General features: G+C 36.2%; 1 protein-coding gene across 8 annotated transcripts in view; it reads left to right on the top strand.

Annotated features, from left to right (window-relative positions):
• The window catches only part of TAFA5 (TAFA chemokine like family member 5), a 507,380-nt gene that overhangs the window by 218,579 nt on the left and 272,624 nt on the right, over nucleotides 1-16,177 (top strand). For all 8 annotated transcript variants that reach the window (XM_032688536.1, XM_032688532.1, XM_032688533.1 and 5 more), the window contains one exon: nucleotides 15,867-16,016. In XM_032688536.1, the coding sequence (XP_032544427.1) occupies nucleotides 15,867-16,016 (150 nt within the window). The remainder of the gene's footprint in view (nucleotides 1-15,866; nucleotides 16,017-16,177) is intronic.

Consider the following 16,177-nt stretch of genomic DNA (forward strand, 5'->3'; position numbering starts at 1 on the left):
CAGTTGCAGACTTGCAGAAGTTGCTAGTGCTTACTGGCTTTACATATAACTCCATTAACTTTACTATGGGATATTCAATTTACCAATTAGGCCCTAAGATATTCAGGACCCTTAGAACCTGCTGGATGTAAAACCAAGGCAGATTCAAGGAACATGGTGATACGTATGAGCTCTTCTTTGCAAGATGAGTGAGCAACAACAAATAGTTAAAAAAAAAATAATAAAAAAGGAAACAAATGCAAAACAAAACAAAGAAAAGCCCCATTACTGATAATGAACTGTAATTTATTTATTATCAGAATTTTTAATATCACCAAAAGTGTTAAAATTCTATGTAATGGCATTTTATGCCAGTTATACTTTATTTATTATGAAAATATACATTTACTGTATATATGAGATTTTACACAGAAGGTAGTAGAAAGAATTAATGTTAATTATGAATTCACCTTTTTTTTTTTAGTTTAAGATGTCTACAGAGGCAAAGTGCATGTGACTTAGTTTCCCTTCAATAAAATAATAGTGTTTTGGTAGTAACAGTAGTAAGCCTCTAGATTACCCATATCCAAACATTGATTCCTTTTTTTTGGGGGGGGGAAGGGGAGGAAGCAAAATGAAACAAAAGACCCAGACCTGACTATCTTAAATACATAACAAACATACACACAGCAGTCATGGGATTCCAGAGGAAGGTGGGCAAGGAAGAATGTCAGAGTGTTTATCATACAGCTGTGCCAAAAGTAAAGGCTGAATGAATGAGATGGAGATTAAAGCCAGTAGTTCTGAGCCTGTATTCAATCACTGCAGTCACTCTGTTTGCCTCCTGAATGCTGATGAAGTGTCATGAATGGTCCCATGTACTTTCATTCCAATATATTTCAGGCGGTAGTGATTACTGCTTGTACTCAGCTAAAGCTTGAAATAACTGGCAAAGTCTCGCTTAGCAACAGAAGGCCTCATCTTCTCTCTCTTGGGACCACTAACTCAAAAACGTGCTATTTCTTTTAAAAGTTGAAGTTAGGAATGGTAGATACTTTATATTCATTGCTTTTCATGATAATTTAAAGAAGAAACCACAAACTAAAGCCCACAAATCACTTTGTTCTATAAATAATTATTGACAGGTTTATGAAGTCTAAACCCAATTTCTTTTGTAACACAATAAACTGTTCTGTAGTTAGGCAATTTTTATACAGATACTGCTTTTATATGTGCTGAGGGAAGAGGATCACTTTACTTCCTTTAAACAAAAGATCTCATAGTGTATTTTGATAAAATTCAAAGTCATTCATGTAGCATTAAACCATTTAATGTTTGTGCTTATTTTTAGTGTTTAGGCTACAGTTTGTATTTTTCAGTGATCTCAGTCTTAAAAGGAAAATGAATTCACATTTGTTAAATAAATGACAAAATGCAGAGCATGGTTTGAGTTGTAGATCTGCAGCAAGTACACTGAAGAATTCATTAAAAAATGCAGCAGCATTATTCTAGTGTGAATTATATGCTGCTCTGTAGGTTTCTATTTTTGGTTACCACAGGATGGCAAAGCAATGAGCACACAAATGCAAGGACGAGTGAGTTTCATAATAATGCGTTCTGCATTCACAGTTTATGCACATCAAGAGAGAATCCAAGCACAGCAGGGGTGACAATCACTCCAACAGTCTTTTGAAATCAAAGTACTTCCTTGAGACTGTCTCTCCAGTGCTAATTATACTCTTCTTTTGTGGTTCTTATATCGTGCAAAGTAAAATGTTTACACTGTCACTAGATACAGCCCCATCACTGGAAAAATGGAAGGTAAAAACTAATCAGATTATTAAATAGATTTGATTTCTTTTATGTTTTGCTGGTTCCACTTTGTGTTTAGGGCTCAAATATCAAAATCCATGTCCTTTGTCACCAAGGGACTTTGGCAAAGATGCTAATTTTTCACCAACTCCAAGAATGTCTCTTTACTCGAGAGCTGTTATGTGGAAAGGATTGGTTGCCTAGACAGCTTGAGGGTTTTCTCTTTTTTAGTGTTTTTTTGGTGTTTGTTTTTTTTTTTTTTTTCCCCAGTTGCATACTGATCATGCAGTAACTACTATCAGTGGATTTTTCTTATAAGGGGAAGACAACTGGACACATTGCTTATCCCAGGATAGGATATGCACTGTGTGATATGCATCTGTGTTTGTGTGCATGGCCAGGCATTCACATGTGTAAGAAAATGTATATACAATCTCAGTAACCACTATGAAACTCTCTCTGTGTAGGAGAGGATGCAACATATCAATTATGTAATCTTGTTAAAAGGGAGGAGGAAAAGTGTTCAGGCTTTATAACATTTGTCTGACAGTGCAGGGGTTTATGTGACAGTTTAAGCAACCAGTCCAGTTTTGACTTTTATTCTTGCCTTTACTGCTAGGCTTAGTGAGAAAGGTAGTTGGTAGGAGGGATTGTCAGATGAAAGTGGAACAGGGAACCATTAAATGCCACAACATTCTCCTGGAAAAGTTGGCAGCCCGCAGCTTGGATGATGCACACTTTGCTGGGTGAAGAACTGGCTGGATGGTTGGGCCCAGAGAGTGGTGGTGAATGGTATTCCATCCAGTTGTGTCCAGTCACTAGTGGTGTCTCCCATGGCTCAGTATTGGACCCAGCCCCATTCAATATTTGTAGTGGTTATCTGGATGAGGGGATTGAGTGTACACTCAATAAATTTGCAGACAAAACCAAGTTGGGTGGGAGTGTTGATCTGCTGGAGGGTAGGAGGATTCTGCACAGGGATCTGGACAAGGTAAATCTGAATCTGGATATCTCTAAATTTTTTTAGTATGAAATATACCCTATCAATTTCTAAGTATACACAATTTGTATTATGCATTATACATACAGATACTATATATATACCATATTTATGTATCTAATAAATGTAGTTCTATATTCTCTTAAAGAGTTTTGCATAGTCAGTTCATATGTACACCTTACTCTTATTAAGGTCTTTGGATCTTTTACTGGGTTTTTGAATAGTGTCCAGCCTTATTTGATTGAAGATACTAATATTCAGGTATTAAATGGAATGACATCAGAATAAGCTTATCTCATATCAACAGAGAACTTCTGTTACAGCAAATTGATATTAATATCTGAAATAGGGAAGCAGTAGAAAAGAGAAACTGTCTTCTTGGAATTACTGTAATAGGCATGGTGAGTCTAACATGTTTTAAAGACTAAAATGTCAACAGCCGTAAGCAAGAAGCTGTACATACAAACTTGTTTCTACAGACAGTGTGCACTAGTGTAGAGTGGAACATTATTTGAATCATTTATCATGGAGTGATTTAAGTTAATATGGGTACCCTGGAGGTTATCTCATCCAAAAAAGATAGAGAGGCCATAGAGTTGTCATACAGTGCATAGCCAAGTGCGACACTAAAGGACTGTGCCTTTGGCTTTACATCTATCTCTGCCTCCTGATCTCGGAACACCTTTATTCAGACCTGCTGCCATGGCTTGTGGTAGATACAAAGTCATGCAAAGTGAATGGTTCTTAAAATAGAGCTTTCAGTTGGCTAAGAAATCTTTTGACAAATATCCTTGGTCAGAATGACAGTTATATAAGATGCAACACAAATTTGCGAATAGACTGGTGCTGGGATTGTGGAGACTTTCTCATTATTCTGTTGAATTTACTGTCTGTGAAGTTAGTGGTAAGGCTTCCATTGATTTTATTGGGAACAGGATTAGTCATTGTGAAAAGATTCGTGTTGTACAGAAAATGTACAACTGTTTTCACTTAAGACTAGGGAAGGACTGTAGTTCTTTAATTCATTAGGTTTCAGCAGATTAGAAGAACTGAATTTTGGTTAATACTACATCGTCATGGCTTCAGCTTCTTCTACTGTGAGTTTGATGGTGGTGTAGTTTCAGTGAAAATAGTGTTGTTTCCTTCTGTTAAAGAGAGCAAAATGGTTATCTGGTACAGAAGATATATGGCAACATCAGAAACTGAATCCTAGTCTTTTGATTGCCATACCTGTTTTCAAGCAAGACTATGTAATCATTATTTAATACATTCCTTCAGTTCAATAAGAGTTACACAGTCACTGTTTTCTGTATATAACTAGGCTCATGTTTCTCCCGCAATGATGTTGTGATGTTCTCTCTGTTGCAAAATTACTGTCTCCCTCTGCTATTCTCCCCAGCATCAGACCAAAATATACGTGTATGCATCAACATACACACATAATGTAATGTGTAGTTACAACTGCAATTAATAATTCAATTCACTACCTTAGTCACCTCTTAGGTAATACACACTTGTGTTGGCCTATTTTCTCTAGAGATACCCTACCCAATCTTTGATCCGAATGATTGGATTTGTCTTAGTGTCATAATCACTTTCTCTTTAGCTGTTGCTGTATAAATTCAGATTATCTATACCTAAATAAAATAACTTTATTTTGTTTGAACCTAGTACGTTTTGGATTTGAGGCATTTAGACAAAAGGTTATATGACCTTTCAGATACCCTTTTTAAATGAAATTTTTATTGCTAGCTTTTCTGTTCTGATTCCTATCAGCTTATCCTCAGCTTTCATTGAAACTGCTATATTGCCATTAGGAAAATTAAAATAAGAAAGGCAAGCCATAAGTAGTCAACATGACTATGTATACCTCATATATGTACATTAATTGCTTGATATCATATAAGTTTTATTACATCTGTGAGTGCAAACATTAATTCAATAAATTACGCTTTGCTGCTTTCTTACTCATCCCTGTGGGATCATTCTCCTGTCTGTGAGTTTTATACTTTCTCCTGCTTACATACCATTACCACAGAAACATAATATCAGTATCACTGATCTAAACAACTTAAATATATTCACCAAAAGAAGGCAGAAAATGTTAATGTTTCTCCTTAATGTTAAAAGTTCTCCTTCAGCATTTCCTCTGGATGAGGGACAGCACTTAGTTACACTCAGTGCTCTTTACCTGGACATCTTTTGTGTTGTCCTCTGCACCAGAGAACTTTTGTTTGGTACTACTTCAGTGTGACTCATGCAGCTGATCAAGTCTCACACCTTCTTAGTTCTTTTTTAGAGGCTTAACTGATGAAAGATGGAATATAGTTTATAATGGTTTATGATGCACTTAATCCCAAATTTGAAAGGATAATTTAGTGTCATCCACTAGACACAGCTGGAGCACTGAAAGATTACCTACAGTCAGCATTGTGGTGCTGAAGTTCTAGCAAATAGGTGAAAACAAACAATGCAATGCATAGCCAATGCCAGACTCGGACCTGAATTTTTGAATTTTTTTTTACATATGGCATTCCCTTGAAAATCATTGGGAATTCTTCTTATACCGGTAGTTTCTATTTGGAATTTTTCTCTATGTTGGACTGAAATTTATATTGTAAAGTAAAGATATTGCATCCGTTGACTATGGTATCATAAAGAGCAGACAATGATTCACTCTGTTGTACTAGCATAATAGTATAGTGTGAGCCCTTTCTAATAACTAATGGTGTGAAACAAGGCCGCGTTCTCGCACCAACCCTATTCACAGTCTTTTTCAGCATGATGCTCCAAAGGACCATGGCAGACCTCAATGATCAGGATGGTATCTACATTCGATACCGTACTGATGGAAACCTATTCAACCTAAGGCGACTGAAGGCTCACTCTAAGACCTTAAACCATCTTGTCCGGGAGCTGCTTTATGCTGATGACGCCGCCCTCATCACCCACACAGAAGCAACTCTGCAGCGTTTAACATCCTGCTTTGCAGATGCTGCTGAGCTCTTTGGGCTGGAAATCAGCTTAAAGAAGACAGAAGTACTCTACCAACCTGCACCTCAGGAAGTCTTCCATCATCCCCATATCACCATTGACCAGTCAGAGCTCAAATCAGTCCAGCACTTTAATTACCTAGGTAGCCTCATCTCCTCGGATGGTAAGATTGACGAGGAGATAGACAACAGGTTAGCAAAGGCATATAGTGCCTTCAGAAAGCTTCATAAGAGTTTGGCAAAATAAACACTTGAAGAAAAGTACAAAGATCAGTGTTTACAGAGCCATAGTGCTGTCTACTCTCTTATACAGATCTGAATCCTGGGTCATCTACCGCCACCACCTGCGACTCTTAGAACACTTCCATCAGCGCTGTCTCCGTACAATCCTAAACATCTACTGCTCAGATTATGTGACCAATATGTCTGTTCTAGAACAAGCAGCAGTCACAAGCATTGAGGCCATGTTGCTGAGAACACAGCTGCGCTGGGCAGGACACATCTCAAGGATGAAAGATCACCGCCTCCCTAAAATCTTGCTTTATGGTGAACTTGTCACTGGCAGCCGCAAGAGGGGAGCCCCAAAGAGAAGATACAAGGACTTCCTGAAACAACATCTCAGCCTTGGCCATATTGATCAACATAACTGGTCCACTCTGGCCTCCAGTCGGGAGGTCTGGAGACACACCATCTATAACGCTGCTGATGCTTTTGAGAACGCACGCAGGATCACTCTCGAGGAGAAAAGACAACGCAGAAAGAATCGTGCCTTGCAGAATTTACCACCTAAGGAGTGTTTCTGCTGTGCCTTTTGCAGCTGTACTTGTCTATCTCATATTGGCCTTTTTAGCCACCAGCGTACTTGTAACAAACGTGGGTAAAGCCCTCCCCAAATCTTCATTCGCAAAGCCTAGCCATGATGATGATGATAGTGTGAAGGATCTTGGCAAATTGCTTATATTCTGTGGTCAGTACGAAAAGCAATGCATTCTGAATAATCTTCAGCACATCCTTCTCTGAAGAATATCTGTATACATATATGTGTATGTGTTTATCTAAATACACATTTTTTGTGTTTAGAAAACTTAACTGCAGTCTATTCTATGCTTTAGGAAATGCATTCCTTGGTAGTAGACCACGAGTAATAGTAAACTTAGTTAATGAAAATGCTGACTAAAACAGTGTCAGGCCTCATTTTCATTCCTTTTTATTAAAGACCTTGAACTGAGGAAGTATTATTTATTAGGCATTCATTGGGAAATTGATGGTGTAATTAAACTTTTTATTAGCTAGTAAAACTGATAAGCAGTACATAGAAAGATGGACCTTGTTATAGAGGGAATAATAATAATAATAAAAAGGTTAATTTAAAGTTTTTTAAAAGGTCATCAATGTAAAGACTTTTGCCTTCTATGGTATTAACACACACCTTGAGATTTTTCTTCTGTGAATAGTTTTGTTTGAGTTTATTTTGCAGCTGCTAAGTCCAACAGAAAATGGATTTGTACACTTAAAATGTTTTCAGGTTTTCAGTAACTTGAGATTAATGCTACATCTAATGTTAATATACATGATGTACTTTCTTTACCCTCTATATGGTATAGAGTTGAAATAATGGGTGTTGTGAGTGTGCAATGATTGAACACTTAGTTGTGTAAATGGAAGGTATTGTTCCTGATAAATGGGACACAGGAAGAGATATTGTGTGTGTCTCTAATCAGCCTTTTACTGATTTGTAAAGGTGGGTGGGATGACTGTAGTCCTTGTTCACTGCACTGTCTTTGGGTAGCCTTGGATACACGAGCAACTTAAAACCCCTTTTTCTGACACCCTCCTCTGAGTTGTGCAGAAGAGAATCTTATCCCATAAATGGTTATCTTCTTGGAGGACTAGAAATAAGGATATAAAAATCATGGATTTCATCCATGAAAACTTTTAGTTTCAGCATGCACCTGTTTCATAAGTCATTTTGAGCAAAACAGATAAAAATGGAAAATGCAGCAGTGAAGCTGGCCCAGATAGAAAATCACTTCTCCAAGTCTGCAGAACATCTGAGAATAATAGCCAGCATACACATACTTCTCTGTCACACTTGTGTAAAACACTGTTACCAGACAAACCTTTAAAATGAAAGCCATCACTCAAATCCGTCACTTAAGGAGCCTGTCAAGTTCACTTCTTCAGGTTAGTGGTGAAGTTTGATATTATACTAACAGAAAGGATATTTTTCTTTTGCATACTGTATCTGTCTTTTTTAGCTTTTGCCTTGGTGATGTACCTGCAATAGCAGGGTTTGTGTGCTACATCTAGCAATGTGTGCAGCATAGCACCTGAACCAGGGACTTCATTGCACCACGCATTAAACATGTAGAAGCAGATATCACTGAGGAATGTTACACTGCTCTCGTGTGATCAAAGATGAAACTCTGAGAGCAAAGCAAAAAGAAACAGCAGACACAGCAGATGCATGCTATTCTGTTCTGCTCATTATGATGTGCTTGATTTGAGAACTCATGTGAACACCCAGATTAGTGGAACCTATGCATCATAAACTTCCCTTATGGCCACTGCAGAGAGACACACTATAAGAGATGCAAATTCTGCCTGTTGAATCTTTGGACCTGAGGATCCTTTGCTCAAGGTTCTCAGCATCAGACCCTGATTTGGATTCATCCCTAATACTTCTAATCCATGTCATGTATTATTCAGTGGGAATATTTCTTCTTGGGTGTAGTAAGACATTCAAAACTGTTGAAATTTGTTTCCTTCTTGGATATAGGTACTGTTCTACTTCTACTGTACATTTTTCAATGTATACTTTTGCTGTGTAACTAAAATAAGTTTATATTTCTCTGTGATTATGTGTGAGCTGTTGTACCTGTATGTTTTCAGCAAGTGCAGCATCACAAGTCTTAAGAGACTATATTTTAAATGGAGAATGTTTATGGACTTTCCATAAAAAAAAAATGGCAAAATAATTACACTAGCTACTATAACACTCTGTTATCTAGTGATTTCAGGGTAAGCTTACCACTACACTAGATTAGAAAAAAAACAACTAATCACAGTGTCATTACTAGAATAAAAATGGGTTTTTCTTTTGCCATAGTCTTTTGCAAAAAGGAAAGAGCATTGTTACAGGCAGTAGTGAAAATAAACAGCGGTATTTTAAAGAAATTACTTAGATGTGCTAAGAGGACAATGAGTTACTTAGTTTGATCGCATTTTTCCTACGAAAAAGTCAGAAAATTTTCATAGTTTGTATTTTTTTATTCATTCATAGGTGTGAGTTAGCATACAGCATATTAACAAGGCTGGATAGTGTTAGGTAGCTGTTGTTTTCAGCTTCTCACTTTGGCCTCCAGGTTTTCAAACTGTCCACAGGCATGGAGTAATGGATAGTAATGTTGCATAGGATATAACTTAGTTCCTAGGGGATGATAATTAGACTTTGGGGTTATTTCTGTAGCTTAAGGACTGTCAAGAGGATTTAACAAAATAAAATTTCAGTATATTGTTTCTCCTTTCTTGCATGACCCTTACTGGACCAAATTTTACCCCAAGTCTGCTGTTGAACCCAGAATCTTGCAGTGCAGACCTTGATACTAGTAATAAGGGCATTTGTATGATGACTTTTTAAAGGCTGTGTTTCACATGTAAGTCCTTCTAGAATAACAATTAGGTAATTCTATGATAACAGTTTGATTGTATAAAGGAAAACCTGAGAAGTTAAAAACACTGTTTACTTGAGTTGCTACATTATATCTACTTCTGATATATGACTTTATCTGCATGTTCTTTCAAACTGATTTCATGCTCCCTGCAGTGACATATTTTGCTAACACAACAGACTTGTTCCTTCCTGACATACAGCTTCTGGCTCTAACAAATGTCAGTAGCTTTTTAGACAAACCTGTGCTTTTTATTCCTGTCTTTTTCAAGAGGAATATCAGCATCCCTTCAACAACATTTTTTCCCCTATGGCTATTCTGTTTGTTTTATAAACAGACTAGGTTTATTTTACATGTAAAGGCTGGTAAAGACATGGAAAAGGCATTTTTGGCATTTTTCTTCTTTCCTTTCCTTTTCTTTCCTTTTTTTTTTTTTTTTAACAGCTTTAAATATTTTTAGGAAAGTAATAGAGTGACAGCCACTTCCTGACTTATGCAAATAAGCAAAGCTTTGTTCAATCCTGAATTCCTGCAGTTATTTCCTTTCTTTAACCAATCAAGGCCTCCAGAAGCAGTTAACTAACCCTGCATGAAGAGGAGTGAATGGGAGGCCCTTGAAGCTGCAGGTCCTTGGAGGAGCTCTGTGAAGCTGAGATTTGCAGTTCATACTGACTTACACAGAGGCACAACTTAATTAAAGAAAAAGGACTCGAACACCTTGTCATTTCTACTTATTTTTGGTAACATCTTTGTAAGGTCTAGTCTTAGATCACTTTTGAGGAATCTTGAGGCAAACCAGCAGAAATTACTAGGCTGGAGGGGATATGTCAATAATATTCATGAAATCAACATTAGTGGGATATATTTGGTTGATTTTTGTGTGAATAGACATTAAAAACTTTTCTTAAACATGAAAGCTGTGAATTCTGTTGCTGAAATGAGGGGTGCAAGGGTCCCTGGCTCCTCTGGTGCTGCAGCTTGGTGGTTTTCCATGCTGGAAACCAGCAGTCTCCATGCTGGAATAAGCAAGATCCTCTCCAGGAGACCTGTCAGGGTCTGGCAGCCAGGGCAGCCCCAATCCCAGGCACCAGTCACCTCCCTGGTGACAGGGACAGGCCAGGCAGGGCTCATGGCTGGGCAGGGCAGGGCTGTGGGGGGCTGGAGATTGGCATCACTGGGATGGGGTTTGATGGCTCTGGGTGCTGGAGATGCCTTGCTTCCACATTTATTCATACATCCTTCCATTTTTGAGCTTTTTCTGGTCTATGATCTCCATTTGTACCAATCTGTTTGAGAATTACATTTGGATACTGGAATCTCGAAGTTTGTTTTCACTGAAATTTGATTTTACATTTATTTTTCTTTCTGTTAGGTTTTTAATAGTCAGATATAAAGGAAATTATTCTTAATTATACAACCAAATATTAAACAATTACATGCAATAGCAGTATCAGGTGCAATAAGTTAGGACATTAGTCTTATCTGAGAAAAAAGAAATCTCAAAATGGGCCCTGAATGTATCTTGAATCTCCACAGACTTGATTTTCTTTCCTGTGCAACTATCTAGATTAGGATCTATCTTAATTAAAATTTACTGCTTATATCAGAATGGAAGAGCTGAAAACTATTTTCCTATCCTCCTAATGTCTGTGCTGTTTATGTGCTTGAGATGGCTAAGTGGTAGTCTGAAAATTGCAATAAGATTAGTAATTACTAGGGGGACATAATGTACTATTTCATTGCAGTGGAACTCTGAAAAATATTTAAACTAACTCTTTAAAGGAGAAGTAATTCATCATACTTTTCCCTTGTTATTCATAAATTTTACTTAGCTGGATTCTACAGTGAGTTTTCCTTCATAAAATGAGCACTAAAACCACACCTTTTGAGACAAATTCCATTCTTTTATACCACTAAAATCCAAAATCACTCCCTTTAAGACAGAGAAGCTACAGAGGTCATATGTTAAGGTCGATTTTCATCAAATATAGCTCTGAAGCTGTAATGAAGTAAATGTATGGAAAGTTCTGGAAAAATTATACTGCCTTTTACTTTACTGAGCATCTGTGGGTTGCACCAATAGATGAGGATTTTCCAAATTAGTTACTTTTTGTTTCAGTGACATTGGTTCTGTCTTCTTCTACTGACAACATAATCATACCCTCAAGAAAAATGATAAAGAATATTTTAAACAGGTTGTCTAACTCAACTAGCATGAAAAATTGCTTTGTGCAGTCTTTCTACTTAAACAGCCACAATATTTATTTCAATAAAAAGATACAAGGTCCTAAATGATATATGAAAGATTTTGGAAACAAATGCTTTCAATGTCCTTGACTTTAATAACAGGAAAAGGAAATAGTGTATTTCCATTACTTTATTCTATTAAAAATCTGAAATGCCCTTGTATCACATAAGGTAAGAATTGAAACAATGTTCTTATTTGATAGTTATTCTCAAATTGTGCTGATTCATTTGAACAGCTTTTCCCCATACTGACTGAACCAATTCTACTCTGTTACTTTAGGTAAAATACGTTTTTTCGGGAGGGTTGTGGGAGTTGTTCTTTCTTATTTTACGCTAGTTGGATTTCCAGAAATTTTGCTATTGTAGCTTAAAAGTGAGTGTGGTTCTTTGAGGCAAAACAATTCCTTGTCATTAATCTCTCTCATTCTGAACTAAAATTGGAAAAGAAAAGGTAATCTGACTGTCTGAAATTGGATCATGTTCAGTGTAAGAGATCTTATTGCAGGACATTCTCCTTGAGGAAGGATACATAACAAAAAATTTCAAATTCCACTTAAACATATGCTTTTTATATTTTAAATTGAATTCTGTTTAAATATTTGTTACTCAGGTTAATGTCAAACTGCAAATAATGAGTGACACTAAGTATTTAAGTTTCCCCTTATTTCAGTAACATTTGTTGGTCCTAAGCTCTGCTCAGGACTTGGCATGGCTCTGTTGTCACAAAGACTTCAATATTGTAGTAGAAAACTACTGAATGTATTCCTATGATCTGATTTTGAAACAACTCCTGCATTGTGTTCACTGACAAAAGAGTATCTGAATCTAGCCAAGAATTTTAATACCATCTAACTTAATGCATTTTGAACTAAAAGAGCTTGTGTTGCTAGGCATCAAATTGGTGATGCATGGAAAAATTGTTCACTGAAACTATAATATAAGCCTGCATGTACGAATCAAAAGTAGATTTTATGGATGAGCATGAAATCTAACCCCCTGGAAAGACCTATATATTTAGATCAAGCCTTACTTTCATTGTACCCACAGATACCATTAGTTCATCGTTTGATTTTATTTCTTTAATTGAATTTTTGGTAAAGTCTTCAGTTTTTCAGTAATCATAGATTAAAAAAAATCTGTAACTTGCTTGCTGTAGTCAATGTGGAATATGTAGATTTTTGTATTCTATTAGAGAACAGAAATATTTTTATTCACAGAAAATTAAAATGTTATCCCAAGTACCGAAGTACAAATGTATTTACTATTTAAGGGTTTTACCTATGACAAACAGTATCAAAGTCTTTCAATATCATTGCTCTTTCAGCAATGGCATATGGTTGACAAAGAAGTCTTACTAATCAACATGAAAAATGCCATTTACTTTTAAACTTTTCAATATCAAACTCTTTTATTTCAAGAATGTAAGTACTAAAGATCTTTTAAAAATATGTTTGTTTTACCTTGAGACATCCTGAATGTTTGCTAAATATATGTACCTATACTCACTGATTCCTACATACTTCGTGGAGTCTCACAAAGAGCAGTTTCAGGACTGATCGCAGTTGGATTTCATTTAGAAAAAAGCAAAAGAGGTTCTGTATACAGCAATTACTGTAAACAATTTCACACTAAAAGCCAAAAGCCCAAACCTGTTGTATTTAAAATGTTAGCATTTGAGCATTGTTTTTATTTTGGTTTACTTTGACTTGCATTTTTAATTCAGAATCCCGTGGCTTTCTTTTTTCCTGAAATAATTCCATATAAAAGCATTTGTGATTGTGGTGGTAGAGAGAGGGGAGAGATCAGCTGGCATTTTAAGAATGCAGTATAACACTAGAAAAGATCATTAAAGAATCTGAAACTTTTCTCTGTTTAGTAATCAGATGGTGACAACACAAAATCAAATAAATTGACAAGGAGGTCTTAATTACTAGATTAAAATTATAAAATAGATATTTATCAAGTATAAAATATTTTTATATATATCATAAAAATAGCAAGAATAAAGAAATGCCTACTCATTTGCTTGGAAAACTGGATTATGGTAACTCTGTAGCAACCTTCATACCAGTAAAAAATGACATTTTTTTTCTTGGGAAAAAAATTTTAGACAAGACTCCGAGTTCTCTGATGATACTTGTCTTTTCTTCTGCCAAGATTATTTTGTTCAGGTTGGAAGGTAGTGAATTGCTTTGTTTACTGCAAGTACACAAAGAAAATATAATAAAAATATGGAGTCTTTATGACTGTTTGTAGACTGTGGCTCTTAATCTCTCAGCTGGAAAAGCTCCAGTGAAACTCCACTCACTGCTGCCTTGAAATTTTTTCTCTGGTCTCAGGAATGAAGTGGAGCGTGTTCCAAGGCTCTCGGTTGAACAGCCTTTTTTCATTATTATCTTTGAAAGAGGTCACTATGTTAACTTCCCTGAAAAGGAAAGGTATCCTAGTTTTTGTAACTCAGTACTTACAAGAAGCATATTCATTTTGTTCCATTATTTTGGACCTTATGTTTCCAGATTAAACTGTTAAAAAGCCAAAGTAGCATTCATGTTATCTAAGTAAGTACTCCTGTAGACTTACTGTCTACCTACTGAAAGGCAGAGAGGACATGCTTTACACCAAGATGACTCCATCCCTGGAGATGGTCTTCCATAACCTTAAATACTACTTCTCATGCTTTACAGACATCTAAAACCAAGTAACACTGGATGTACACTGTGCTGCAGTGCTCAATATACTTGAAATCTTTGCACCTTCGCCAGAAAATATTTATGTCATATATGTGGGATGAGCTACAATGTTTTTCTGTTCTGCACAATAAGCATCGTAAGCTGCTTCTGAGAAGAATAGACTGGGTAAACTTGTATTCTGAATGAAAAAAATGCAGCCTAGAGAAATAGCATTGTACTGTTAGACTTACAGACCATTCATATATGTTTCAGGGTTTTTTTATATGTTTCAGGGGTTTTTTTGTTTGTTTTTGTTTTTTTGTTTGTTTGTTTTTGGTTTGGATGTCTATATAGATTTAGAATTTCTTCTTTTTGTCTCATAGGGTTTTTTCAGTATTTCAGCTGCATAAAAACACTGTGACTAATATTTTAAACTGCATAATTTTTTTCTAAAAAGAATATTGCATTTGTTCACTTTTTTTTTTTTGTAAAAACAAAACATAGCAAGCTTGTGATTTGCAGATGTACTGTTGCACATGTTTATTGCTGCACCATAACCCCCAGAAATTACATGTAATACTAAGTGATAGCTGAGAGGCTTTTTCAGTCTTTCTGCACACTATAATTCAATAATGTGTCTTTCTTGCATGTAAAAGGTAGTCTTTTGGTTTATGGTTTTATCAGAGGAAGTAGGTAACTTTAAATGTATAGTATTTACTTCAGGCTAATATTCTTCACACAAGAATTTTTTGTGCTTTTTGTTTTGCCTCTCATGGCATGGTCCAAATTCAGAATTAGGTGGTTTGTATTTCCTTAGTATTCAGGAAAAGATACATATATTGGAGAAGTCAATAAAAAGTAAACAGTTACAGAGCTAAGGGTGCAGTATCATTTAAGTCATTTGGAGAATAGTTAAATAGTAAATTTGGTAAAAGAAAAAAAAAGAAACTAAAAGAAAAAGAAACTAACAGCTACATCAGAGTCAGGTAGAGAATTCAGTTTAGATGAAGCAAGAGCCAAAGGACTGACAGTTTGGCAAGCATGGACACGCTTTGAAAGACTTTTTCCTTCAAAACCAACACACAAAGCAGTTAAGACCTCACTGTATTCATGGACATATGGGGAAGTTTTTGTTTTCCATATACTTTATAATTTCTTTTCTGAAAGTATGTAAAGAGCACACCATTTAAATTTCATTGCTATAAAAGATTGTTCCTTTACTTAGCCGACGTAAGTAAAAGTCACCTGTGTAAACTCAAATCTCTGGCTTTTATGGAACAATAATCATTTTCTGACAGAACCAGTTTGCAGGGGTTTCATATGTCCACCACAAAGAAAAATTGTTTGTCATCTCAGTTTTATTATATCCATCTGCTGGCTACCCATTTGTTGTGGAGTGTCTGCTGTGACTTAGGGCCGTGACTCTATTCAGCTGTAATAGATTGCCTGTAGTGCATTCAGTGACTCTGGTACCTGTTGCTGGTTTGTTTTCCAGGTCAACTGGCTGCAGGTACATGTGAGATTGTTACTTTGGACAGAGATAGCAGTCAGCCCCGAAGGACTATAGCCCGACAAACAGCTCGCTGTGCATGTAAAAAAGGACAGATTGCCGGTACAACAAGAGCAAGGCCAGCATGTGTTGATGGTAAGAAGCAAAAATCTATTCAATCAGTTTCTACCAATACAAGAATGGTGTAAACTGGTACTACCTCATATTAAAAAACCTCAACCAAACAAAAAAATACTCTAGGGAAGAAATTTTCATGTGCCCCAACTAGCAATGGAAGTACCATTGAAATTGACCCA

This window comes from Chiroxiphia lanceolata, chromosome 5 (genome assembly GCF_009829145.1).
Source record: "Chiroxiphia lanceolata isolate bChiLan1 chromosome 5, bChiLan1.pri, whole genome shotgun sequence".
NCBI classification, from domain to species: Eukaryota; Metazoa; Chordata; class Aves; order Passeriformes; family Pipridae; genus Chiroxiphia; species Chiroxiphia lanceolata.